We start from the raw sequence: 26951 nt of genomic DNA, 5'->3' as shown, positions 1-26951 counted from the left end.
TAATCCCTCCATAAGCCCTTCGGGATAGGGATAATTAGGATTCCATTCCATAGATGAGGAGATCAAGGCCCAGAGAAGTGAAGTTCAGGGACCAACTGAGTATCTAAGATACTGAGGGTCTCGCTAAACTGCTTGAGGGCAGCCTCGAAATTGAAATCCTCCTGCCTTAGCCTCCCGAGTCTCTGGAATTACAGGCCAGCGCACCACTTCTGGCTCCTCTCCAATTTTTAAAGGGGCACAGTGTCCGATCCCTCTTAAGTGTACTTTGCGGCCATCTCCTTCCAAATAGGCGGGGCCAGCCACCTTTAGAAGCGGTGCCTCACCCTAAGTCAGGCATTATAGACCAAAGCCCAGACACCAGAATGGGATACCAAAACTTCCGAAAACTCCCAGAATAGCAGACTTGACTGCAAAGTCCCTGGAGCTCAGCGTTCCGCCATACGTTGCCCTGCCCAGACGCCCAACCCCTCGCACCAGAATCCATGGTTCGACTTTTCTTATTGCGCTCCCAAGTCGGTGAACTACGGTGTGGATCCCTCGACGGCGGTTCCCTGTGCCCAGCCTCCTCCACTGCACCCTCGGGTCCGCCCCTGACATGAAGCCCGGCCCCCTGAGACCCGACCCAGCACCCACCCCTCATCAGCCTCCCCTTCTTACTTTGTGGCCCCGCCCCGACGCCCTCATGACCCACCCTCCTGGTGGTCCTGCGCCACACCCTTGGGCTCTAGGGCCTCGTCTCAGCCTTTCGCTTCTGCCGCGGCCCCGCCCCCGGCTATTAGCCACACCCCGAGGTAGTGACGCCCCCCGAAGCTCCGCCTCCAGAAGCCCAGGGTAGGGTGGCGGCTGGCCCAGCCGGGCCCCCGCTGCCCTCTGCCCTGGGCGCTCGGTCGGAGCCGGCCGGGCGCGGCGGGACAGGGCGAGCGCGGAGGCCGGGGGGCTCGGAGGCGAAGATGGCGTCAGGCAGGCGTGCCCCGCGCACCGGGCTGCTGGAACTGCGCGCCGGAGCGGGCTCAGGAGCCGGCGGCGAGCGGTGGCAGCGGGTGCTGCTCAGTCTGGCGGAGGACGCCCTGACCGTGAGCCCCGCCGACGGCGAGCCCGGCCCCGAGCCCGGCGCTCCACGGGAGCCGGAGCCCGCGCAGCTCAACGGCGCCACCGAGCCGGGCGCTGCGCCCCCGCAGCTGCCCGAAGCGCTGCTGCTCCAGCGGCGCCGCGTGACGGTGCGCAAGGCCGACGCCGGCGGGTTGGGCATCAGCATCAAAGGTGGGCGCGGGGCACTGAGGGCACCGGCCGTAGTGTCTGTGGGCCCGCCGAGGGCGCAGGGGTCGCGGGGACTGGCAGCGCGCGAAGAACGCGGAGTTGGAGGCCTTCTGACTGGGGCTAAGGGGAGTCGCTCGGAGCACCAAGGTCGGAGGGGGTCTCAGGGTGCCACGCACGTAAGGCACAGTTGTGGAGGAGATTGCAGGCGAACCAAGGACACATGGGTAGGGGCTGTGTGTGGAGCCATAGAAATCAGAAAGGAGCAAGCTAGGGTGGGCATCAAGGACAAGAGGGGTCCCAGGAAAGCAGATAGGGGAGAAAGAGGATTGAGGCTTGAGGGGAAGTCCCTGAGGCAGGGAGGGGAAGTCCCAGAGAGAGAACCAAGGAGGTGCAAGGCAGCGCTTCGGGCAGTCTGGGGAGCACCAGAATAGAAGATGTAGGTGCAGGCACTGGTTGGGGTCGGACAGTGACAGAGAGGACCTAGGTGTCTGAGGTCCCAGGAAGGTTCTGTACCTGGGCAGGGAGCTGTGACAAGTAGATCTGAGACTCCTGATCTGGCCAACTCCATTTTAAACAGGTTACCATTTCTCCTGGAGAGCTCTCAGCCCCTAAAACTGACAGCCTTCTTTAAGGTCCACCAGAATGTGTCTGAGTCCAGGGTTGCTGTGTGAACTTGGACAATTAACTTCCCATCTCTGAATCTTAGTTTCCTCAACTGTGTAACGAGAATGATGGTAGTATTGTGATGTTCCTATAAGAATGGGGCCAGCACATATTAAGCACTTGGTTTATTATTGCTGTTAGAGGAGAGAAGAATGGAGGTCAGGAGAAGACTTCCAAAAGCAACTAACCACCGTGCCTAAAATCCCTTCACATCCCCAGTTGCTGGGTTCACCATTCTTGCCCTCTGCCGGTCAGAATCCCAGCTCCAGTCCCAGCAGGGTATTAGCCCTTTTGTCACCTTGAATGTGCACTGTTCCCTTCCAGGCTGCCTTCCTGCTGGCTGTGTTCACTGGGGCTTCCAAACCCTTTGGCCTGGGTGAGTGGGTGGGGATGATGGTGAATGAATGCTACCACTATGTGCTGAGTGCCCGTGATAGTACACTCTTGGCTCATTATCTACTTCATCCTGGCAACAAGTGACGAAAGGTAGTGGACATAATCTCCATTTTGCAGGAGAAGAAACCAAGACTCAGAAAAGTAAAATGATTTTCAGAGGATCCACTGTCAGTGAGGGGCAGAGCTGGGATTTGAACCTTAATTATCAGAGCACGCTTTTCTCGGAGAGCACCCTTGGGAGTTGGTTCTTTCCAGTGGGAGGACACATCCCTAGGCTGCTAACCCATAAGGGATAATGGTGGAAATGGGGAAATCAGGGGGTGGGCAGCAGTCTCACCCTAAACTCTAGGATGGGATAAGGCAACAGATCTGTCCCAAAGCTGTACAGTGTGTCAGAGCAGGAAAGAAACTTTTATAGTGTTTCATTTTGCATGTGGGCAAACTGACTCTCAGTGGAACAGGGTCTTTCCAAGGGCACACACAGTTACTCCCTAGCTCTGTATTTGCAGGTGGGTGTGAGGATGCTTTTAGGAGGCTTTCAGGAAAAATGCCAGCTCTATCCAATTCCTTGTGGATGGAGACTGGGCTCCTGGCACCATGGTAATCTACCCTCTGGGGTCCAGCTGAATCCATGAAGCAGCCATGAAGGATCATAACTTCAAACTAGACTGAAGTCCCTAGTTTTATCTCCTTTTGTTTTCTTCCTTCATCCCTCTGTTTCTTCCTTTTCTTGTGCTGGGCTTCATGCATGCTAGGCAAGTGCTCTACCACTGAGCTACATCCCCGCCCAAATTCTTAGGGTTAGGTAGGGGAGGGCAGATATAAATAGAAATCCCTTCCACTCATAGGCCTCAAGCTATGCAGTGCCTTGAGCAAACTCTAGGGCCTGTGTGGGGATCATGAGAGGTGCTCCAGTCCTAGCTCTGCCACCAACTTGTGTGACCTTGGAACAATGACCATCTGCTCTTAGTGACTAGTTTCTGATCTTTAGTACTCTTAGGATAGGTCAGGAGTGGGAAATTTCAGGGCCTGACTTGCAGTCTACCTTGGGTTAAGGGTGTGATTCTGGAGCCAGGAGACTTAGTGGCTTTGCCACTTATTACCTGGGTGACCTTGGGCAAGGGGCTTGTCTCCACACTGCCTTTAGATGGGCTGTTTTGAAGACGGGGTGAGATGACAGGGAAAGCATTCAGCACATTGCTTGGACTTGATATGTTTAATTAGGCTGAACTAATGTGAACAGATATCTCTTATTATTATTATTATTTTTTTTTTTTGGTGATCGTGGGGCTTGAACACAGGACCTCAAGCATACTAGGCAAGCACTCTACCACTGAGCTACATCCTAGACCTTTTTTGTTTTCCAGTTTGAGATGGGATTTCACTAAGTTGCCAAGGCCGGCCTTGAACATGTGATCCTCCTGCCTCAATCTCCCCAGTAGCTGGGATTACAGGCACGCACCACATGCCTGGCTGTTCTTACTGTTTCTTGTCTTAAAAAGCCATTTAAGAGTTTAGCAATAAAGCAATTCAGTAAAATGTATTAGAGTTGTTTGCATCAGAGATGCAATTCAGATAGGCTTTAAAATCCCTAGAATCCTAGGCCTTGGTTTCCGGTCGGTCCTGAATCTTGGATTGCAAAACTTTATGATTGCCGAGGCGGTAGCAATCACTGACATCTGTCTTAATTCCAGATCGGAGGGTATCAGTGGGTTTCCACCTTGTAGGAAAATTGATTAAAATCCAAAATATTTAACTTAAGAAAAAGCTATTGAAGTTACTCCAACACTGGTAAACGTGCAAAACATTTAACCAAAAGATCCAGAGACCAAATTATGTGGCATTATGAATTTATAAAATATGTATTATTAATATTATTATTGCCCCCACACTTTTAAGACTCTTTTGAGATTCTCTTTACTCTCTCACCTTCCCTCTCCCAGCACTGTGCTGGGCACTGAGGGAGCCCTTAAAGAAGTAATTTTACCTTTCCAGTGACTGGGGAGGCTAGGGCAGGAGGATCACCAGGTTCAAAGCCAGCATCGGCAACTTAGCAACTCAGTGAGACCCTGTCTCTAAATAAAATATAAAAAGGGGCTGGGATGTGGCTCAGTGGTTAAGTGCTCCTGGGTTTAATCTCTGATACCCCAAAAAATGAAGTAATTTTGCCTTGGTGTGACTCCTAAGTATTGGAGTGTCTGCTCACTTTCTTCTTCCTTCTGTGCCTGCACAGGAGGCCGGGAGAACAAGATGCCTATTCTCATTTCCAAGATCTTTAAGGGACTGGCAGCTGACCAGACGGAGGCCCTTTTTGTGGGGGATGCTATCTTGTCTGTGAATGGTGAAGACTTGTCCTCTGCCACCCATGATGAGGCGGTGCAGGCCCTCAAGAAGACCGGCAAGGAGGTGGTGCTGGAGGGTAAGCACTGGGGTCCAGAGCCCAGTGACTGGGCAGCCTCAGCCTGGCTAGAGGGATGGGAGGTAGGCAGGGGTGAAAAGAGAGACAGAACTTGGAAACCTGCCTGGAGCCAGTGTGGGCTGGTGGAGGGAGAGGCGGCTCAGAGCTAAGCAGAGCTGGTTTGCAGCTCCTTTGGCCTGCTCACTAGCAGTGTGACCTTGGGCAAGTCACTTTATTTCCTTGAACCTTAGTTTCCTCATCTGTAAAATGGGGATAGAGCTCTTTGCCTTTCTGGGTTGTTGTGTAGAACAAAAGGTATAAGGTGGGATGTACAACCCAGTGAGGGAGAAGAGTGGGGACTGGAGAAGGGACAGTTGAGATTCTTTCTGGCAGGCATGGAGCTTTGAACTCCTGGTTCTTCTAGCACACCGAGGCCCTAAATTCCTGAGACCCATCCTTCTCTGGGAGAGAACTTGGCCACTAGGTAACAAGACCTCAAATCCTTCCTGCAAAGATCGGCGATGAATTTGCTGGGGGGAACCTTGGTGGGGTGGCATTCTCCACTATCCCTGTGTGGTCTTACATGAGACTCTTGCCTTCTCTGGGCCTTAGTTTCCCTATTGGTTGTGATGGGTCTCCTGCTTGGTTGCCCCCTATCTGCCTTTGCCATCTCTCTGCCTTTGCCATCTCTGTCAGGAGCTTTCTGCTTTGCTCAGCCCTTTCCTCAGACTCCACTCTGCCAGCTCCGGAAGCCCATGGGGGCCTGAGGAATGTGTCTTGGCTCATTGCCCAGAATAGGCCCAGGGAGGTGGCAAGGGCTGAGGGAGAATGCCAGGCCCAGCAAAGCTGCTAGGCTCAGTCCCAGGCCCAAATCCGGCTAGATTGCTTAGGTTTCCCCAAGGGGGTCTCCAAAAGGCCAACAAGGAAACAGGCTGTGGGCCTCTGGGTGATCCTCGGTACACTCATGACCTTAATTTCCAGTTTTGTTTGGTTTTTATATTTTGGGAGTATCTATAAATGCTACTGTTGCATTTTCTTTTCATACTTACAGAGGGCTGACTCTAGAGTGTTAGACTCTGAAAACTTAAGTGTATCAATCATTGTATATATCTGAACCCAGGGCCTTGTGCGTGTTAGGCAAGCATGCTGCTTCTGAGCTACATGTCCAGCCTCCATCAATCACCTTTTAATAGCTATCATACATAAATGATCTGAATGTAAGAGACTTTCCCCCCCCAGATGCCTTATTACTTTGATATTTATAGCCAGCAGTGCAGTTTAAAACAATTGACATTCATTGAAATGTCAAATTTTAGTTGACTTGAAACCTTTTTTAGGTTTCTATTTGAAAATTTAGTCTACAGATGGTAAAATTTCTACTATAGTTACATTTTCCCCCTCTCTCTTTCTCTCTCTTTCTTTTTCTTTCTCTCTCTCTCTCTCTCTCTCTCTCTCTCTCTCTCTCTCTCTCTCTTTCTTTCTTTCTTTCTTTCTTTCTTTCTTTCTTTCTTTCCTTCCTTTCTTTCGTGTTGGGGATTGAACCCAGGGCCTAGCACATACTAGATAAGCCCTCTACCATGGAGCTACATCCAAAACCCTTTTTACTTTTTATTTTGAGACAGGGTCTCACAAAGTTCCCCAGGGTGGTCTTGAATTTGTGAGCCTCCTGCCTCAGCTTCCTGAGTGGCTGGGATTACAGATGTGTGCCGCCATGCCTGGCCTAAAGCCATATTTCTAATCCACACTGAGGTCCCTTCACCCCTCTCATCTTGAGGGTGAGAACTGTAATGTAGGGTACTTAGCTTGAATGTTTGACATTTGAAGCATCTTCTGATTTTAGGAGCTAACACCCAGACCTTCCCTGTAACTCATGTATCCATTTCTTCCTTACTAAGTCAGGAGACATTCGTAGATACACTGCATGCCTCCTAGGTAGAACACTGGGGTCAGAGGTGTAACCAGACCCAGGCTTTTGGGGAAGACAAAAGGTAAACATGGTTTCCTCCCTGCAAACTGAAAATCAGTTCCTATGATACTGTCTGCTCTGTGGTGCATCTCCGTTTAGCCTTGGGTAAGACTCCTGCCTTTGTGGGGCATCCATTTCCCTTCTGGTTAAGGTTAGTCTAGATCAGAGAAGATATCTTTCATTTAAAGTGTCAGCTCTATAGGTTGTTTACTGAGAGTCCCATATTTGGGAGGACCAGGAGGCCTTGTCTGGGCTCAGCAGAAAGGATCTGGAGTTGATTAGCAATGTCTACCCCTGATGCAGTAGGGAAGAGGGGTCAACAGTGTGCCATTCTAGCACTCAGTCTCTAACTTTTATGTTCTGAGATTTTTCAAAGGGTAAGATCTTTTCTTGGTAAACTCTTCCCTAGACCTACATAAGGAGGAGGAGATGATGATTTTATTGTTGGTTTTTCTTGGCTTTTTCTTAGTTGAATTCTCTTTTGACCTAACTTCCTGGCTCAGCAGATAGAAGAAATTCCACCTAAGGCAGTACTAGGAGTTGGTGGGTGGGGCGTGTTGGGTGAGGAATTGACCCAAGTGACTCTGAATTGGGCCAGCCATGGTGGTGCATGCCTATGTGTCACGACCAGCGGGCAAACTCTGGGGTCTGGTCAGGGGTGAAGGGGGATTAGGAAATAGAGATTCACAGACACAGATCTTGAAGATTAAGTTGGGATCAGGTGGAGCCTGCTCTCTGATGGAGATGCAGGTCTAAAGAGTTACGCCAGAAATCTTTACTTATATATGTCTCGTTATCAGGTGAAAGACTAGGCAACTACTATTCTTTGTATTCAGGAAAGTTACAGCAACTAGGAGATCCTATGTAGCTTTTCTGTAGTTGCAACCCACAGTTGCAAAGTAAAATGTCAGGAGCTTTGTGTAGCTCTCAAGAAAGTCCATTGTTAAAATTTACTATAAGGTGGGCAGGAATTGGAGAAGTGGAGCTGGTGAAACACTGTAGTTGTCTAGCATAAGAATTCCTTCCTTCCTGGGAGCTGTGTGCCTGAGATCAAGGTCAGAGCTGATAGGACTCTTGCACAGAGCCTCCTCATGCAGGGCATTGCCACAGCAGCTGGGCATCCTGTGCCCTTACACAGAAACATTCCCAGGCACTGAACATACCACAGCCATGAGGGCATCAGAGATCCCTGCTCTCAGTCACTGCTCTCCTATCCTCCGTCACCGCACTCAACACCTATGATCCCAGGTGGGAGGCTGAGGCAGGAGGATCCCAAGTTCAAAGCCAGCCTCAGCAACTTAGTGAGGTCCTGAGCAACTTGGTGAGACCCTGTCTCAAAATAAAATATAAAATGGGCTGGGGATGTGGCTCAGTGCTTAAGCACACCTGGGTTCAATCCCTGGTTTAAAAAAAAAAATCTCTGAAATGCAGGAGCAATTTGAGAAACTTGGAGGACAGGGACAGGAGAATCTTGGATTGTACCAGGTCCTCGAGACTTAGGGGAGTTTGTAGAGAAGGTCAGGGTTTGGCAGTTGCCCTAATCTAGAACCAGGGTTCCTGGGAGCCTCTCTGGGCCTAGGTTTCCTCTGCAGTGCAATCACTGGCCACATTGTTCAGAATTTCTTCACTTTCAGACTATTCCTGAGGCCACCTCCAAGGAGCTGTGGAAGAATGGTCTGTACTTTGGATGTGAACTTGGCAAGCCAGCTTGGGCAGATTTCCTGGGGCCTGGGGCTTGGTAGGTCCAGAATCCCTGGAGAATGTCCTGGATGAACTAGTGTCAGCAACATACTCTAGGTGCCAGCCAGAGCCCTCGTTCCTTCCGTTGGGGGTTCAGCTATACTTCACAGCCCCAGCCTGCCTCCTTGAACTTTTCCTCTGCCAGGTCAGAGATTTGCATGAATGTTCAGAGCCCGTTCTCAGCCACAGGGATGTGTTTGTGATCAGAGTCTGGGTGCAAGCTGGCAGCCAACACGCCTCTGTCTGCCGCTTAGAGAGGCCCATTGTGTGTGCAGAGGCAGAGCTAGCTCCTGCCAGGCCAGCAGGGCCCTGGAAGTCCAAGCCTGGGGGAAGGGGGAGATGTCTATGAGGAAAACGCGCTTCCTTCTTCCCTCCTGCAGTGCGCTGGACACACTGACAGTAACGGCAGCAGCCTGTTAGACATTAAAAGATAATACTAAAGGGCAATAAAAGCTAACTTAATCCTTTGTGCAAAGGAGGAGAAGTACATCCTACACAGAAATCAGGCTTTGAAAAGACATGAGTCTTGAATAAATGTATGTGATAAAAGTCTGTAGAGCTGGATGTGGTGGGGCCTATAATCCCAGCAACTGGGGAGGCTGAGGCAGGATGGTGAGTTCCAAGCCAGCCTCAGCAATTTAGCGAGGCCCTAAGCAATTTGATGAGACCCTTTCTCTAAATAAAATATAAAAAAGGGCTGGGGATGTGGATTAGTGGTTAAGCATCCCTGGGTTCAACCCCTGGTACTAAAAAAAAAAAAAAAAAAAAAAAAAAAAAAAAAAAAAAAAAAAAAGGACTGTAGAGTAATAGGAATTGCTTTCACCCCCATTTCACAGATAAGGTTTTCTTTCTTTCTTTGGTCCTGGGGATGGAACCCAGGGGTGCTGTACCTCTGAGCTACATCCCCAGGCCTTTTTTATTTTTTATTTTGAGACAGGGTCTCTCTGAGTTGCTGAGGCTAACCTTGAACTTGATATCCTCCTGCCCTAGCCTCCTGAATCATTGGGAGTACAGGCATGTGCCACCACGTTTTCTGAAAATTACTTATTCTGAACAAAGTTTGGAAACCTCATCTGTGCTAGATGTGGTGACACATGCTTTTGATCCCAGCACTCAGGAGGTTGAGGCAGGAGGACTGCAAGTTTCAGGCCAGTCAGGACACTTAGACCCTGTTTCAAAATAAAAAATTAAAATGGCTGGGGCTGTAGCTCAGTGGAGGGGCACCCAAGTGTTCAGTCCCTCGTCTCCCCACCCCCACCACACACACACACAAGAGTAAGTAACTTTCTTTGAGTCTGATCACTTGGCAGGCTGGGAATTTGAACTGCAGTCTGTCTGGTTGCAGGGCCCCTGTTGCCTCCAGCTTGCATAACGCTTGCCTGGCATGGTTGTCCGAAAGATCAAATGATGTGTATAAAGTGGCAAGGCAATGCTGGTTGTAGGTACTCCATTGTGAATTTGTTACTCATAGAGACCAGACAATGCATTTCAAGGGCTTAGCTCATGGTAAACATTTAATAAACGGCTGTTGATGGGTGGGTACATCATCATTATTATTGTTTTTCTCTGGGTTTTTCTAGGGTGGGCCACTTGTAGGTGAGGCAGGTGCTCCACTACTAAGCCACATCTCTAGCCTGGAAGCTCACTGAGGGCAGCAACCATATTAGTTGTCTCTGAGCCCCCAGGCCTGGTGCTGGGCCCAGCACGGCTTAGATCTTCCTGAGTGGGGAGTCATTGGCAAGGTGGTCTCTGGCCCTTTCTACTTTCCCTTTAACCTTTCCAGTTGGAGTTCCCTTTCCTAAATGCTTAAGAAGGGGCTCAAGGCTCATGCTGAATTTGACTGACTCCTGAGCTTTTCTGTTATGAGTCTTCAGAACTCCGAGGCCAGCACCCTGTCTGTCCCTTCTTTGGGAGATGGATGCTGCCAGGTGTCCTGCCCACGGTTTGGCTCCATGCCTTACTGCCATCAAAAGTGAGATGCAGCTAATTTGGGGTCATCCTGGGTAGCTGAGCCAAGTATGCTGTGCCCCTGAGGTGCCTGAGGGACTCCTGCTCCAGTAAGGCATGAATGGAGCCCCATCTAGGTCTCCGGGGGCTGCGAAGACCTGTGGCTCTGACCATTGTTCTCAAGGAAACATTTATTTGGCTGCACACACACATAACTTTGGACCACGTGATTCCCCACAGTCAAAACTCGGCCTAATCCAGCCTTGGCCTGATCCCCAGACCTCAATTAAAATGCCTGTGGGCCTCTGGAGGTAGGTTCTGACCCCATTAGCCGTGTGACCCTGGCTGTGGTAGTGGTGGAGAAAGTAACAATGATAATAATCAGGATAATGGTGTCTACTATTTATTAAGCACCTACAGCGTGCTGGACATTGTGCCAAGTGTCCTCCGTGTAATATTTCATTGACTCCTCCATGCCACCCCCATGTTCTTTATCCCGTTAAACAGATGAGAACCCCTAAACTCAAAGAGTGTCTTGCCCAAGGTTACACAGTGGCAGAGAGAGAATTTCAACTTGGATCTCTCAGAAACCAACCTCCATGGTCTTAACGACTCTTAAGGCACTAAAAGTCATGTTACCCCACTAAGGCTGGGTTTATCTATTAAACAAGGCTATCAATTCATTTCTTTGAATTGGTGAAATTAGGTGACGATGTGTTTGAGAAAGTTGAACTTGGTATGTAGTAAGCACTCAATTAGTTCTTCTTTCTCCCTTTTCTGATATCCTAGAACTCTGAATCTAGGTTCCTGATTTGATAAGGGTCTTTTTAAAAATTTTCTTCTTTACCAGGGATTGAACTCAGGGGCCCTCAACCACTGAGCCACATCCCCAGCCCTATTTTGTATTTTAATTAGAGACAGGGTCTTACCAAGTTGCTTAGTGCTTCACTTTTGCTGAGGCTGGCTTTGAACTTGGGATCTTCCTGCCTCAGCCTCCTGAGTTGCTGGGCCGTGCCCGATCCTAGGACTTTTAATATTCATTCATTTAGCAAATTTCTTCGCTTCCCTTCATTTTCTCCCTCCTTTCCTTCGTCCCATGCACTTGGCATTGAACCCAGGGCCTTGCCCATGCTAGGCAAGCCCTCTACTACTGAACTACACCCACCCAGCTCCCTTATCTAGGAAATTTCTTATCCACTGATTACCTGGTGTATGTATAGAAGCTGAGTATATCCTGAAGAGAAAGAGTTGAGGTTCCTGTGCTCATGGGTTAGAGAGAGAGGCCCTGAACTAGTAAACAAATGGATTGATCATGTAATTTCAAGCAGAAGTGAATAAGTGACCACCCACTGAACAGACCAGGAACAGCTTGAGCTTGGCAGTTAGGTTTCTCTGCAGCCAAGACTTGAAGCCAGGACATTCAGTCACAGACATTTATTGAGCATTGGGATAAGTTCTGGGGATACTGTGTTGAGCCAAGCAGATGTGTCTGCTTCTTTCAGCAGCACATGTGCCATCCCATGCCCCTCAATTATACTGGACCAGGTGAATGGTCCTGCCTTCTCTCTGTTCTTTGGGTTTCTAGTGGAATCTCTTCCTGGCTCCTAGGGCCAGAACTGGGTCCTGGCTTCTCTCCTTGGCAAAGCTGGATGTCTCTTGAGTATTTGGGCCTCTGTTTGCTCTGCCCCCAGTTCCCTAAGGAGGAAGGAAGGAATTGTCCGTGTGAGCTTTACCAGGCTCCTGCGCCAAGGGCTTGGCTGGGGAGAGTGTGGACACTGGGTGGGCCTGTCTCTGTGCCCTTAGCTCTTAAGGCTGAAGCCTGTGGGCAGCCCCGCCCTGCTGGTCAAATGACTCAGGCAGAAGTCAGAGTTGGGAGGAGGCTTCAGAGCTGGGCTATTTATGGTCACAAGCTGGGGGCCCCCAGGATCCCACCCCCACTCTGGGTGAGGCCACTTGGCTTGTGAAATCCAAGCCCCATTTCTGGCACCAGCAGTCTGGTGTACTGTCCATTTATAGCATGTTCCTGAGAGGAAGGAGAAGGAGGGCCCAGTTCTGGTATGACCGGGTGAGCAGGGACTCTAGCGGTTTCTCTGGCTTCGAAATTGACAAATGTTCATTTGCTGAGCACGTAGCATATGAGATCCCTGCTGATTTCTGGGGACACCGAAATAAGTCACATGAGGTCCCTGCGCTCACAGTGCTCCTGCAGGGTGGGGGACACGAACCCCACATAATCATCAGAAGGGAATGAGGTCTAGGGACCTGCAGGGGTGGGATGGATCCAGAGTGAGCCCCTGGGAGAGCTGGGCTTGGGCCTCCTGAGCTGCGACGCCTTCCTTCTGCTCAGTGAACCAACCCCAGTGGGAACTGCATTTTCAAAGCTGTGGCAGTTTGGAAACTTAGAGCTTCTGAGAGCTGAGAGTAGGCAGTCTGATTGGGTTAGAGGGTGAGATGAAGGAGGTGGCAGATGGTAAAACCAGAGAGGTACCCATGTCCTAGAGGGCCTCGAAGTTGGGTAAAGGGTGTAGGGGAGGAGGGTGGACTCTTTGCAAGGAGGTGCAACAGTTGCACCCCCTGGGACTGTAGTAGTCTGGATGGTTTGTGTGTGTGTGTGTGTGTGTGTGTGTGTGTGTGTGTGTGTGAGAGACTGGGAACGGAACCCAGATCTTATAGGTTACCACTGAGCTCCAGCCCCAACTCAGGATGCTTTTTTTGTGGGGGGAGTAACCAGGGATTGAACTCAGGGGCACTCGACCACTGAGCTACATCCCCAGCCCTATTTTGTATTTTATTTAGAGACAGGGTCTGAGTTGCTCAGTGCCTTGCTTTTGCTGAGACTGACTTTGAACTCATGATCCTCCTGCCTTAGCCTTCCCAGCCGCTGGGATTATAGGTGTGTGCCACCCTTGCCTGGCTCCCAGGATGCTTTTTGTTGTTTTTTTTTTTTTTTGGTACTGGAAATTGAACCTAGGGGTACTTTACCACTGATCTAGTCCCCTCACCTGCCCCCCACTTTCTTTGGACACAGCATCTCATGAAGTTACTTAGAGCCTTGCTAAATTGCTGAGGCTGGCCTTGAACTTGTGATCCTCCTGCCTCAGCCTCCTGAATTCCTGGGATTACAGGCATGTGCCATTCTGCGTGGTCCTGGATGCTTTGGAGTGCAAGTAATAGGAACCCAATTCAAGGAGCTTTTTTTCCCTCTCTTTTTAAAAATTTTTAATTGAGCGTGTACATATATATGGGGTACAGTGTGATATTTAAATTCATGTATAAAATGTGTAATGATCGAATCAAGATAATTAGCACATCCATCACCTCAAAAATTTATTATTTCTTTGTGTTGGGAAGGTTCAAGGTCCTCTCTTTTATCTGTGTTGAAATTATGATAAATTATTGATGACTGTAGTCACGCTGCTGTGCTATAGGACATTTGAATTTCTTCCTATCCAACTATGATTTTGTACCTGTTAATGGAACTCTCTCTATCCCCTCAAAGAAATGTAAGGATTGGGGGCTGGGAATATAGCTCAGTTGGCAGAGTGCTTGCCTCACATGCACAAGGCCTTGGATTCAATCCCCAGCATCACACACAAAAAAAAATAAATAAAAAAAATAAAATAAAATAAGGAATGTAAGCACTGAATAAAATGTGTTAAAAAGTGTTATCTTCTAGAACATCTTGAAGCAGCATGGACGGGGTAGATTAATTTAGGGGTTCAGGGTCTGCCCATCTTTCTGCTTCATCATCCTTCAGGTGTGGACCCCAACCTGTAGGTGATGGTTGGTTACCTTTATTCAGGACAGGGTTCTCTCCCAGCAGCTTGGAAAGGCTAGAAGAGAGAAAAGGAAGGGAGTGTTTTCCCTTGCATCTCATTGGCTAGAATTGTATCATCTGTTCCTTTCCAACCAATCACAAGCAAGAGGATTAGAATGCGCATGATTAATTTTGACCAATCAAGATTCTCTCCTTACCTACAGCAGGAAGCTGAGCCTGTAGAGCTCAGGATTCTGTTAGCAAGGGGGAAGTGGGAAGGTGGTTTCTGGCTGTCAGGTAGGACATGATGTGTCCCTCCGCCCTAGCCCTTTGAGACATAATCTAATAGTTCTCAGGTAAATCACCGCTTCAATGATGATTTATTTTTATTTTTTTTTTTAATACCGGGGATTGAACCCAGGAGTGCTTAACCACTGGGACACATCCCTAGACCTTCTTATTTTTTATTTTGAGACAGGGTCTCCCTGAGTTGCTTAGTGCCTCAGAAAGTTGCTGAGGCTGGCTTTGAACTTGCAATCCATTGCCTCAGCCTCCCAAGTTGCTGGGATTACAGGCTTGTGTCACTATGTCCAGCAGATGTGAGTCATTCTTAGTTCTGGTTCCCAAACTTCAGACTGGGATTAGTTCTCAAAATAAAACAAACCATAAACAAACAAACAAACAGATAAACCTTGCCCTTGCTTTCAACATCACCTCCCTCCCTGCCTCACAAAGCTTGCAAGGTCCCTCTCCTTTACCTCTGCCTTGAATCTTGTCTGGACCGCAGTGGTGTCTCCTATGACAGAAATAGCTTCTCATCTGGTTTTTCCAGGAAACTGGGCCAAGAACTGCCTCCTAACCCCATCCTGGACTGTCCACTCACAGGCAGGACACGCAGGGCTTGATTGTGAGACTTTGATAGCTAAGGAGCAGATGGCCATGGCCCTGGGTGTGGTCAAGGGGGGAGGGTGGGGGGCTGCCCCAGGTTGGCAGGTATCAGGCTCTCCCCAGGGATCAGCAGAGGGCACACATGGCAGAGGAAGGCAAACCAGGGCTTAGGCAAGTCTTTTAACCATCTTGATCTACATACTGTCTTCTAGGAGCTCATTTTAGACATGGGGAGACTATTCCTCATTGGAATTGAGAAGAACACAGATTGCCGGGCAAGTGTCGTAGACCCGGTTGAAACTATTTCCTCATCTTCCTCACTAATGGAAATGTGATTTTGTTGGGTAGAAATAAGCATAGCCTGAGCTGAATTGTGGTTGGCCTAGGTCATGACTCTCCCCTTTTGTTGACTGGGTCAGTAGAAGACACACAGTCAGGTTCTGAGCAGTGAGATATAAGGAAACGTCTGTTGGCTGCTTCATGGAAATTTCTAACTCTCTGATAAGAGGGAAGTGTGAGGAGCTGACACTTTTTCACAATCCGTCTCCTCTATTCCTGCTTTGGATTTTGTCACATAAGGAATGATTGGCTTGAGCTGTGGTCATGAGAAAAAGGCCAAGGGAAGGCAAAGGGTGAAGGGGCCTGCCAGAGTCCAGTGCCATCAGCCCCTGAAGCAATCCTGAGCTCTCTTCCTCAAGATCCCTTTCTTTCATTTTCCCCTGATACTGGGGCTTGAACTTGGGGATGCTTTACCACTGAGCTACATCCCCAGCACTTCTTGTTTTTAATTTTGAGACAGGGTTTTGCAGTTTGCTGAAACTGGCCTTGAACTTGCCATTCTCCTGCCTCAGCCTCCTGAGTAGCCAGGTGTCCACCGCCATGTCTGGTCTTCTTCAAGATTTCTTTTTGATTTTTTCTTTCTTTTTTTGATACTGGGGATTGAACCCAAGGGTGCTTTGCCACTGAGCTATATCTGAAGCCCTTTTTTAATTTTTATGTTTTTTTTTGGTACTGGGGATTGAACCCAGGGACATTTAACCATTAAGTCATATCTCAAGACCTTTCATTTATTTATTTATTTATTTATTTTTAAAATTTATTTTTATTGTAAACAAATGGGATACATGTTGATTCTCTGTTTGTACATGGAGTAAAGGCGTACCATTTGTGTAATCATACATTTACACAGGGTAATGTTGTTTGATTCATTCTGTTATTTTTTTTTTCCCTTCCCCCCACCCCTCCCACCCCTCTTTTCCCTCTATACAGTCCCTCCTTCCTCCATTCTTGCGACCTTTTATTTTTTTATTTTTTAATTTGAAACAGCATCTTGATAAGTTGTTTAGAATATCACCGAGTTGCTGAGGCTGGTCTTGAACTTGAAATCTTCCTGCCTCAGCCTCCTGAGTTGCTGGGATTATAGGCTGAATTTATAGCATCAGCAGTCAGTTTCTGACTGTATTCTGTAGATCTCTAAGCCAAAGGACTTTTTCTTTTCCACGATTTTTATTGGTGTCTTATAGTTGTACATAATGGTGGGATTTCTTGTTACATGTTTGTGGATGCATACAATATAACAATGTAATTTGGCCAATATCACTTCCTAGCCCTTCTCCCCTCTTTTCTTCCTTTTTGTTTTTGGTACTGGGTATTGAACTCAGGGGCACTTAATCATTTAGCCACCTCCCCAGCCCCTTCCCCACCTTTTTAAATTTTGGGACAGGATCTTACTAAGTTACTTAGGGCTGCCCCCATGGGAGAAGGCACTTGCCCCGATTGCAGTCAAGCTACCAGTATAGACTTCTTCCAGTCTCAATCCAGATCGTTAGTTTGGCTCTGATGTTCATCTCTGGTCTTGCTAACATGGCCAGGAGGGCAGGATCACATGTCAGAATAGGACTTTATGGGTCAGTTGGACAGAGAAACAGGTCTGGGCAGATAATCTAGAACTGTTCTGTCCAACGTGGTTGCCATTAGCTCTGTGTTTATTTGAATTTAATTTTTTCCAATTCCCATTTATTTTTGACTTGTGAGGCAATATCATTTTTTTTTTTTCTTTTTGGTGCTAAGGAATTGAACCAAGGGGTGCTTAACCATTGAGCAACACCCCCAACCCTTTTATTTTTACTTTCATTTTTATTTTGAGACAGGGCCTGACTGAGTTGCTGAGACTGGCTTTGAACTTTCCATCCTCATGCCTCAGCCTCCCGAGCTGCTGGGATTACAGACACATGCCACCATGCCTGGCCTTATCATAGGACTATCTTATTCAACTTTTTCCCCCCAAAGTACTGGGGATCAATCCCAGGAGCAGTCTACCACTGAGTCACATCCCTAACCCTTTTTATTTTTTACTTTGGGACAGGGTCTTGCTAAGTTGCTTAGGGCGTTGCTAAGTTGCTGAGGCTGGCCTCAAACTTGTGATCCTCCTGCCTCAGCCTCCTGAGTTTCTAGGTCAACTCCTCCTCTTTGCAGATGCAAAGGACGAAGAAATAGAAGAAAGCAATAGGACAATGGCAGAACAGTCACATGTCCTGACTCCCATCTTAGGCTCGTCCCTGTCTTGCCACAGCTGTTGTCTGTTTTCCTTAAGTAGTCATCCCAAAGGTCCAAATCCATTTGGGCATGTTGACACACATCTGTAATCCCAGTAACACAGGAGGCTGAGGCAGGAGGATTGTAAGTTTGAGGTAAGCCTCAGCAAATTAACAAGAATCTATTTAAAAATAAAAAGGACTGGGGATGTTGCTCAAGTTAAAGTGCTGGGTTCAGTCCCCAGGACAAAAAACAAAGAACAAACCACAGTCTGAACCCTTCCACTTTCATGCTTAGAACTTAGTCAGTTGGCCATCCCTCGCTGCAATGGAGGCTGGGCAGTATAGTCTTTCTCATAGGGAGCCAGGTGGCCATGAACCAGGGGAAGGTGAATGAATGTCTATGGGCTGGCATCCAGTACTTTCTGCCCTGCTGCCTTGCTGGAGGCTTTAGCTTAGAACAAGATAGTGATATGGGATATAATTTAAGTTTTTTTTTTCAGTCCTGTGGAGTAAACCCAGGGTCTTGCTAGGCAAGTGCTCTACCACTGAGCTACGTGCCCAGCCTTTTTAAATTTAAAAATTTTATTTTTTTACTCTACTAGAATTTGAACCCAGGGACACTTTACCACTAAGCCACATCCCCAGCCCCTTTTGTTTTTTATTTTAAGACAGGGTCTCACTAAGTTACTGGACTGGCCTTGAATTTATGACCCTCTGCCTCTGCCTTCCAAGTTGCTGAGACTACAGGCATGTACCACTGTACCTGGCAGAAATCAAACTCTTTTTCTGTGGCACTGGTGTTTGAAACCAGGGGTGCTCTGCTTCTGAGCTACAAGTCCAGCCCTTTTTATTTTATTTTGAGATAGGATCTTGGTAAGTTACCCAGACTGGCTTTGAACTTATGATCCTCTTGCCTCAGCCTCTCGAGTGTCTGGGATTGTAGTTGTGTCCACTGTGCCCTGACTTAACCTTTTAATTAGCTAGGGACACTTGTGGGCTGCTTGGGGGCCCATGTCACAGTGGTAACTGCTGACCTCTCTCCTGACCAGTCAAGTACATGAAGGAGGTCTCACCATATTTCAAGAACTCTGCCAGCGGGACCTCGGTTGGCTGGGACTCACCCCCTGCCTCACCCCTTCAGCGGCAGCCTTCCTCCCCTGGTCCCCAACCCCGGCACCTCAGTGAGGTCAAACACGTGTCCTTGAAGATGGCATATGTTTCAAGAAGGTGCACCCCCAGTGACCCGGAGCCCAGGTAAGGCTGGGGTGAGGCGGTGTTAGGTGGTGAGATCCAAGGAAAGCTTCCTCTGTGTTGTATAAGTGGTAGACACAGTGCTGGCACATAGTAGCTGCTGAGGAAACAGGCCGAGTGGACGCACGAGTGGAGTTGTGGACAGTAGTGTGCTTGGCTTCTCACTTCTTCCTCTGGGCAATTCACTTCTGAGGAGGACCGTGGTCTGGGGAGGAGCCCTGGGTTCTCGTCCTGGTTCTCCATGACTCAGTCCTTTTCCTCACTGACCTTCGTACTCCACTGTGAAATGACATTGTTGGGCTCAGGGATCCCCTCCAGTCTCTGCCACATGGTGGAGGGTCTGAGACGCAACATTCTGGTCAGGGCCCTGGAAGGTTACCATCCCTCACACCTGAGCATCCTTTAGCTGTTCATTAATAAGGTTGGGCCTGGCTAGCATTTACTGAGTGCATGCTGTTTACTCAGCACTGTGTCTGGTGGTTCCCACGCATGAATCCATCTGACCCTCACAGCAGCCTTTGAGCAAAGTCCTCTTGTTCACCCCATTTTATGATGAGGACTGAGCAGAAAGGGTGGCACTATTATTATTATTATTATTATTTGGAACCAGGGATTGAATGCAGGGACGCTTAACCACTGAGCCACATCCCCAGCCCTCTTTATTTTTTGTTTTGAAACAGGGTCCTATTACGTTGCTTGGGGCCTCACTTAGTTTCTGAGGCTGGCTTTGATCTCGGGATCCTCCTGACTCAGGCTCTGGAGCCTCTGGGATTACAAGTGTTTGCCTCCACACCCAACTTTCTGCTGTTTTTATTATGAATTTTCTTCATGGAGGTAGGATGGTGGCCATGCCCAAGTATCTTGTCTAATTCCAAACAAGAAGGAGACAGAAGACTTCTGGAATTCTGGCTGTCGATTGAAGCATAACAAACCATCCCAGCTGGGATGCATGCCTGTAATCTCCATGACTTGGGAGGCTGAGGCAGGAAGATCACAAGTTCAAAGCCAGCCTCAGCAACTTGAGGAAGCCTTCAGCCACTTAGCAAGACCCTGTCTCAAAATAAAACATAAAAAGCGTTGGGAATGTGGCTCAGTGTTAAGTACCCTGAGTTCCAGCCCTGGTGCCAAAAACAAACAAAAAAAATCCCAAAACAACCATCCTAAATTAGTACCCTAAAAAAATAACAATTTATTATTTCTTCCAGTTCAGCAATCTGCTGGCGCAGGCTGCCATTTCTTCTGTCCCCTCTGCTGCCTGCTATGGCTGGAAGTTCAAGATATCTGTCATGCCCACTGGTTTCCTGGGCTGGGATGGTTTACAGCTAGGGGCTGGCTGAACATTTCTCTTTCTATCTGACCTTTCTACACAGTTATCTTGTGCTTCCTTGTAGTACGATGGATCTTAGGATGGCCAGACTTCTTATATAGTGGCTTGGAAATGCCAGAAGGTCCCTTCTGCCATATTTTATTTGTTGACTTGAGTCACAAAGTCTGGGACGGGAGTCATAAACCTCAGCTTTCGCTGGGAGTAGTGGACTGTGTGTTCAGGGAGGGGAGGACTTGGCGGAGTCCATCTTTGGGGACTGACCTCCACCCCTAGTAAAGATTTGCCTTTCATTTGGAATGGTCACCCTCTCCAGAGACTTCTAGGTGTGTCTTGTTGGTCAACTGGGCTGCGTGGTTAGCCCTAGCTACAAGGGAGGCTGGGAATGCAAGCATTTGGCTTTCTCGACCTGAAGCAGATGAAGGCAGAGGTGAAGGGGGCAGAATGGAGGTAGTAAACCATCCTCCAGCTCTTCCCCACCCTCTCCAGCATCTGTCCCACGCTGTCTGTTCAGAAATGCCAAAAGGGAGTGACTCTGATGCCCCACAGAACATTTTGAAAACGCCCTCCACACCGCACCTGTTGCTACCTCCCTCCACACTGGCCTGTGTGGCCCTTCGTCTTCTCCTTTATCCCAACTCCATCTCCCAAGCTCCTCATTTTGTAGGTCAACTTGGCCTCTCAAGCTGCTTCAGTACTTTTCCCCTTACAAATAAGCTAACTACTTTGGGTCCATGCAAACAGGAGGACCTGGGAGCTGGTCCAGCAAGAGAATCTTCCTTAGAAACCAGGAGAAAAGAGCATGATAAATACTCAGAGTAAAAACTTTGGCCCCTAGAACACATGAGTGTGTGTGTATTTGTGCATTTATGCATACGCGTGTGTGTATGTCAGAGTCCCTTGTCCCTAGACCCCAACAACTGGAGCTGGGGCCCCAGCAGTGTGTTGCTACTGATTCTCTCATGAATGTTCCCTATGGCTGCTTCTGGTTTGGTGGTGGGTGGGGTTTCTTAGGCCAGACTTCAGGGTTGGACAGCTGCAGCCCAGTGACAGGCCCCTCCCCTCTGCCCCATCTGTGCCCGCAGGTATCTGGAGATCTGTGCAGCAGATGGCCAAGAGGCTCTCTTCTTGAGGGCCAAGGATGAGGCTGGGGCACGGTCGTGGGCAGGTGCCATCCAAGCCCAGGTCAATGCTCTGATGCCCTGGGTCAAGGATGAGCTGCAGGCATTGCTGGCAGCCACAGGCACGGCTGGGAGCCAGGACATCAAGCAGATTGGCTGGCTGACTGAACAGGTATCTGCAGGTCCCGGTCTAACTCTCGCTGCTGTTGGCCTGTTCCCAATGCCCCTCTTCCACCGCACTCTCCCTCTGACCTCTCTCCTTCCCACCCCTCCCTCTGCAGCTGCCCAGTGGGGGCATGGCCCCCACCCTGGCCCTGCTGACCGAAAAGGAACTGCTTCTCTACTCTAGTCTCCCTCAGACCCGTGAGGCCCTGAGCCGGCCAGCCCGGACCGCCCCGCTCATTGCCACCAGGTATCAATGGGCAGTTCTCACCCAGAGCATGGGGACAGATGCTCTCGATGGGTCCAGAAGCCATGCATTCCTGCCCTGTTCTTCCCTGAGTTATTCCCTAAGTGATCTGAAGCAAGTCTCTGCCTTGTCTGGGTCTCGGTTTCCTCATCTGTGAAATGGGGGCTTGGAACAGAATGATGTGACGTCCCATTAGTCACTCATTCATTGACACTTACACCCTGTGCTACATGTTTCAGAGGACTCAGAGCTTATCCCAACAGACTCTGTCCTCAGGGATAATCCAGCCTGGTCCAGGAGACAGACCCAGGAGCTGACATTACCATGCAGGGTTATAGGAGCCACTTATCTCTGCCTGGCCTGGTTGGGGAAGGCTTCAGGGAGGAGGGGACATCCGAGCTGGACTTGATGAGTGAGGTGGCCATTCAGGAAAGGATGGAAGAGCATCTCATGCAGAGAGAGCGTCATGGTCACAGGTGCTGGGCATCAAGGGCTATGGCATGTTCATGGAGCTAGGAGTGCAGCGTGGCCAGCTACGGAGTCCATGCAGGAGATGCACTGGAGAGATGGGCACCGCCAGGGCCTGTCGTGCAGGCCTCTGCTGTCTGCTTGAGGATGCTGGCTTTCTTTTAAGACTCGTGGCAGGGCTGAAGGGGTCAAGCCAGGGAGTCAGGTGACTGGGGTTGTGTTTTTAAGAAACTCCAGTGGCTGCCATTTGGGAAACACACTGGAAAGGGCAGGATGGAGGCTGGCAGCCCCTGCCTCGGGCAGGAGAGCTGTGGCTGGGGGAGTGAGGTGGGTGGAGGCAGCAAATGGGGACAAGAGGCAGAGAGGCAGCGGAAACCACGCCATGGGAAAACTCCCAGCCTGGCGCTTCCCAGGATGAGTAGGGTTGCAGTCTGTGGGGAGCGGGGTGTGGGTGGAGGTGGGAGTGCAAAGGGAGGAGGCTGAAATGAGGTGCTGAGTCAGGCCCCAAGTGTGCGGGGGACAGATTCGAAATTTGGATGGGAAGGTTGGGGACTCGTAAGTGCGTGGCTCATGGCTGCAAAGTGGGAGACTGTGTCAGAAACTGGAGCTTCAGGAGAGAGAGTGGACAGAGTGAGGAGCAGAGGGGACTGTGGGCCAGAACTCTGAGGTCTGCTGATCAGAGAGGAGCAGTGAGCTGCCCGAGGCCACACAGCAAGCTGCTCCTCTCCCTGGGCTTGTTCTGGCCTGTGTGTCAGGAGCTTGCTAGTTATTGGGGATAAGTAGGTAACAGAGTGCCTGCTTCATCAGGTGACTTATTAATTAAGGTGACTTATTGTTTGTGGAGCACCTGCTATGTGTCGGCATGGTTTAAGTTACCGGAATGGTGATAGACAAAACAGACAAAAATGTCTGCCCTAGTGGACATGCTAGTGAAGAAGCCAAGAGCCAATGGAAACAACTAAAAATAAAAATCATGATTTCTGGTATCATGAGGAAAAGTAAGGCTAGTGAGTGAGAAGGGTGCAGTTTTAGACAGGGTGGGTTCTTTAGCCTTTTCCTTGCTGTTCCAAAAGACCTGACAAGAACAAATTTAGAGGTCTAAAAGTTTATTTGGTGCTCAGAGTTTCAGAGGTCTCAGTCCGTGGATGGCTGGCTCCATTGCTGTGGGCCAGGACATGGTGGAAGGGTGCAGCAGAGGAAAGCAGCTCTGAACATTGCACCAGGAAGCAGAGAAAGAGAGACAGAGGACAAAATATGTTCCCAAAGGCATGCCCCCAGGGACCCACCTCCTCCAGCACAGCCACCTGCCTTCGTACCACCCAGCGAGCCCCTATCAGATGCACTGATTAGGTTAAGGCTCTCATAACCCAATCATTTCACCTCTCACACACGAGCTTTTGGGAGGCAGCTCATATCTAAACCCTAATGGTGGGCTTCTCAGAGGAGGCGACATTTGAGCAAAGATCCGAAGGAAGGGAAAGGATCAGCTGCAGAGATAATCAGGGAAGGGTGTTTCAGCAAAGGGAACCAAAGGGAACGGCACGGTAGTGTGCTTGGCAGGTGTGAAGTCGCATCAGCCTGCCTGGAGCTGGGCAGCCAGGGGAGGGGGTGTCTCCTGCTGAGTCCCCGTCAGTGGTGAGGGGTCACAGGTCACAGACCACTGCCCCCTTGCCCACAACTGTTCTCTCCAGGCCCCTTCAAGGCCTCATGCTCGGCCTCTGCCCTCCACCGCAGGCTGGTGCACTCAGGCCCGTCCAAGGGCTCCGTGCCCTACGATGCGGAGCTGTCCTTTGCCCTGCGCACGGGCACGCGCCACGGTGTGGATACTCACCTGTTCAGCGTGGAGTCTCCTCAGGAGCTGGCTGCCTGGACCCGACAGCTGGTGGATGGCTGTCACCGGGCTGCTGAGGGTGTGCAAGAGGTGTCTACAGGTGTGCTGGGTGGATCTGGGAGTGCCTGCCTTGTCACCAGCCTCCTGTCCCCAGAGGCATTCCGTCTCCCTCCTCTTCCTCCTCCTCCTCCTCATTCCTTTTTTAAATTTTTTATTTTTTTGCGGTACTGGGGATTGAATCCAGGGGTGCTCTACCACTGAGCCACATGCCCAGCCCTTTTTATCTTTTGAGACAGGGTCTTACTAAGTTGCCCAGGCTGGCCTTGAACTTGCAACCCTCCTGCCTCAGCCTCTCGAGTAGCTGAGGTTGCAGGCGTGTGACAGTGCCGCTGGCTCAAGCTCCTTCTTTAGGGTATTTAGAAGGGGGTGAGTAAGCAGGGTTTGGCTTCTCCCAGGGCCCTCTCTTTTGGATATGTAGATTCCCTGGTAGATAGTGAGACTTTTCCCTGGGGTCTTTCATGCCCTGTCCTTGTGATTCTGCTGGTCAGGATGTGAAAGTTGGCACTTGGGCTAGGGCTCCAGATAAAATACCGGAGACCCAGTTAAATTTGAATTTCAGATAAATAACCAATTCTTTTTTTCTGGTGGTTATTCATTTATTTATTATTTTGGTACCAGGGATTGAACCCAGAGGCACTTAACCACTGAACCACATCTTCAGCCCTTTTTATTTATTTTTTTTAATTTTGAGATAGGGTCTTGCTAAGTTGCTTGGGGCCTCACTAAGTTTCTGAGGCTGGCTTTGAATCTGCCAACTTCAGCCTCCCAAGTTACAGGCATGTGCCACCATGCCAAGCAAATAGTACATACTTATATTAAATTTTTTTTTTAATATTTTTCTTAGTTGTAGGTAGACCCAATACCTTTATTTTATTTATTTATTTTTGTGTGGTGCTGAGGATTGAACCTAGGGCCTCACACATGCTAGGTGAGTGCTTTACCACTGAGCCACAATCCTAGCCCAGTTACATACTTTAAAAAAAAAAAAAAATCTAAGTATGTCTAAATTTTCCACTGTTTCTCTGAAATTAATTTTTTTTTTTTTTTTTTTTTTTTTTTTTTGTTCTGGGGATTGAACCCAAGTGTGCTTTACTGCTAAGCCACATCTTCAGCCCTTTTTATTTTTTATTTTGGAACAGGGTCTTACTAAATTGCTGAGGCTGACCTTGAGCTTGGAATCCTTCCTGCTTTAGCCTCCTGAGTAGCTGGGATTACAGGCATACACCACCATGCCCACCTGCAATTTAATTTTGGGGTGAGCGGTACCGGGGATTGAACTCAGGTGTACTTGACCACTGAGCCACATCCCCAGCCCCTTTTCATATTTTATTTGGAGACAGGGTCTCACTGAGTTGCTTAGCACCTCACTTTTGCTGAAGTTGGCTTTGAACTCACGATCCTCCTGCCTCAGCCTCCCCAGCTGCTGGGATTACAGGCTGAAATTTAAATTAAACTAGAAAACTCTATAGGTCTCTGGGGCCGTGCTTAGTAGGCTTGCTGATTCCTTTTGGGGAACGAGCCTCCTGTCTGTGGTAGATTTTAAGCTCCCTGCTTTCTACTCATGGTGCTGCTAGGAGAGGGACTGTCTTTCTGTATTTTAGGATGGTGGCGACTGTGCAGGGAAGGTGTACAGGTGTCATGACAGATAGTGAGCCTCCCAGCCCTGGGGGTATTCAAGCCCCTCTTTGTGGAGCTGCCAGTGGGGTTGGAGGTGGGTCATCTGGTCTCTGAGGTGCCAGCTGTGCCTGTGCCCACATGCCTTCCCTGCAGCCTGCACGTGGCATGGCCGTCCCTGCAGCCTCTCTGTGCACATTGACAAGGGCTTCACGCTGTGGGCTGCCGAGCCAGGTGCAGCCCGAGCTGTGTTGCTCCGACAGCCTTTCGAGAAGCTGCAGATGTCCTCAGATGATGGCGCCAGCCTCCTTTTCCTGGACTTCGGGGGTGCTGAAGGCGAGATCGTAAGTGGAGGGTCACCTCTGTACTGGGGGGGGTTGGTGGTGCTGCAGGAGACCTGACTGGACAGGGCCACTGATGCTGCTCTCCCTCCACCCTGCAGCAGCTGGACCTGCACTCCTGCCCCAAAACCATGGTCTTCATCATCCACTCCTTCCTCTCAGCCAAAGTCACCCGCCTGGGGCTTTTGGCCTAGAGGTCACCAGACACACCAGCCCTGAAGAGGGGGTGTCTGCCCCATGGCCTGACCTGGCCTTCTGCTGACTGCCTGCTCGCTGCTGGGCCGAGGGAAAGGAGTGGAGAAGAACAGGGCCTTAGAGACCCAGCCTGTGAGGGAGGCGGGATGGGTCTCGGGGACCAGGACCCAGACCCAGGACACAGTGGATCCTGCCTGCGAAGGGGTAGCCTTCCTGCTGCCCTCCTCCACCAGTGCCTTTTGCAGAGAGATATTTTGTGTACACAGAAGCCATTCCGAGCCTGGGGCCTGCCCCTGTGGGGATCCGGACCCCAGCCAACACCTGAGCTGCCAGGCCTCCTGAGGCCCCTAAGCCACCCCCTGTGGCCCCATCTGAAGATGGAGTTCCCTGGTCAGCAGCAAGAGAAAGAAGAGGAGCCTTTCCGGTCACTTTCCCTTCAGCCCCACTGCCTGGGGGCATCTGGTTTTCTCTTCGTGCAGCCCCTTCTCCTTATGCCTGGACAATAAACAGCCGGTGAGCACATGGGCAGTCTGGCTCAGTGTCTGTGTGTCTTGGCTTTTGGGCCCTGTGGTGGTTGCTGCAGTTCCAGCATGAACCAGACCAAGGATTGGGACCTCTCTGATGGAGAAGAGCAGACCTTTAACCTTAGGGCCCAAAAGAGAGTGTGTTGTTTATGTGACCAGTTACCCTGACATTTAGTGGTTTAAAACAACAATATTTATCATTTCTTAGGTCCTGTGGGTCAGCAGTTGAAGAGGGGCTATTGTGGGTTGTGTGTGACTCAGGAG

At 49.5% G+C, this 26951-nt stretch overlaps 1 protein-coding gene across 3 annotated transcripts; it reads left to right on the top strand.

Annotated features, from left to right (window-relative positions):
- The first annotated feature begins 811 nt into the window (after window positions 1-811).
- Window positions 812-26696, top strand: SNTA1 (syntrophin alpha 1). Of its 3 annotated transcripts, none has more exons than XM_079128304.1 (8): window positions 812-1260; window positions 4550-4735; window positions 18599-18803; window positions 21210-21417; window positions 21527-21657; window positions 23857-24085; window positions 25784-25971; window positions 26070-26696. In XM_079128304.1, the coding sequence occupies exons 1-8, from the start codon at window positions 951-953 to the stop codon at window positions 26185-26187; spliced, it is 1575 nt and encodes a 524-aa protein (XP_078984430.1). In that variant the 5' UTR covers window positions 812-950; the 3' UTR covers window positions 26188-26696. The 3 variants fall into 3 exon arrangements, with proteins under 3 accessions (XP_078984430.1, XP_078984428.1, XP_078984429.1); XM_079128302.1 differs by having other exon boundaries at window positions 23857-24053; window positions 25891-25971; window positions 26070-26212; XM_079128303.1 differs by having other exon boundaries at window positions 816-1260; window positions 23857-24053.
- The last annotated feature ends 255 nt before the right edge of the window (window positions 26697-26951 follow it).

This window comes from Sciurus vulgaris, assembly GCF_902686455.1.
Source record: "Sciurus vulgaris genome assembly, chromosome: 2".
Taxonomy (NCBI): Eukaryota; Metazoa; Chordata; class Mammalia; order Rodentia; family Sciuridae; genus Sciurus; species Sciurus vulgaris.
The sequence above is the reverse complement of the archived record's forward strand: the minus strand, read 5'-3'. Positions and strand labels throughout refer to the sequence as shown.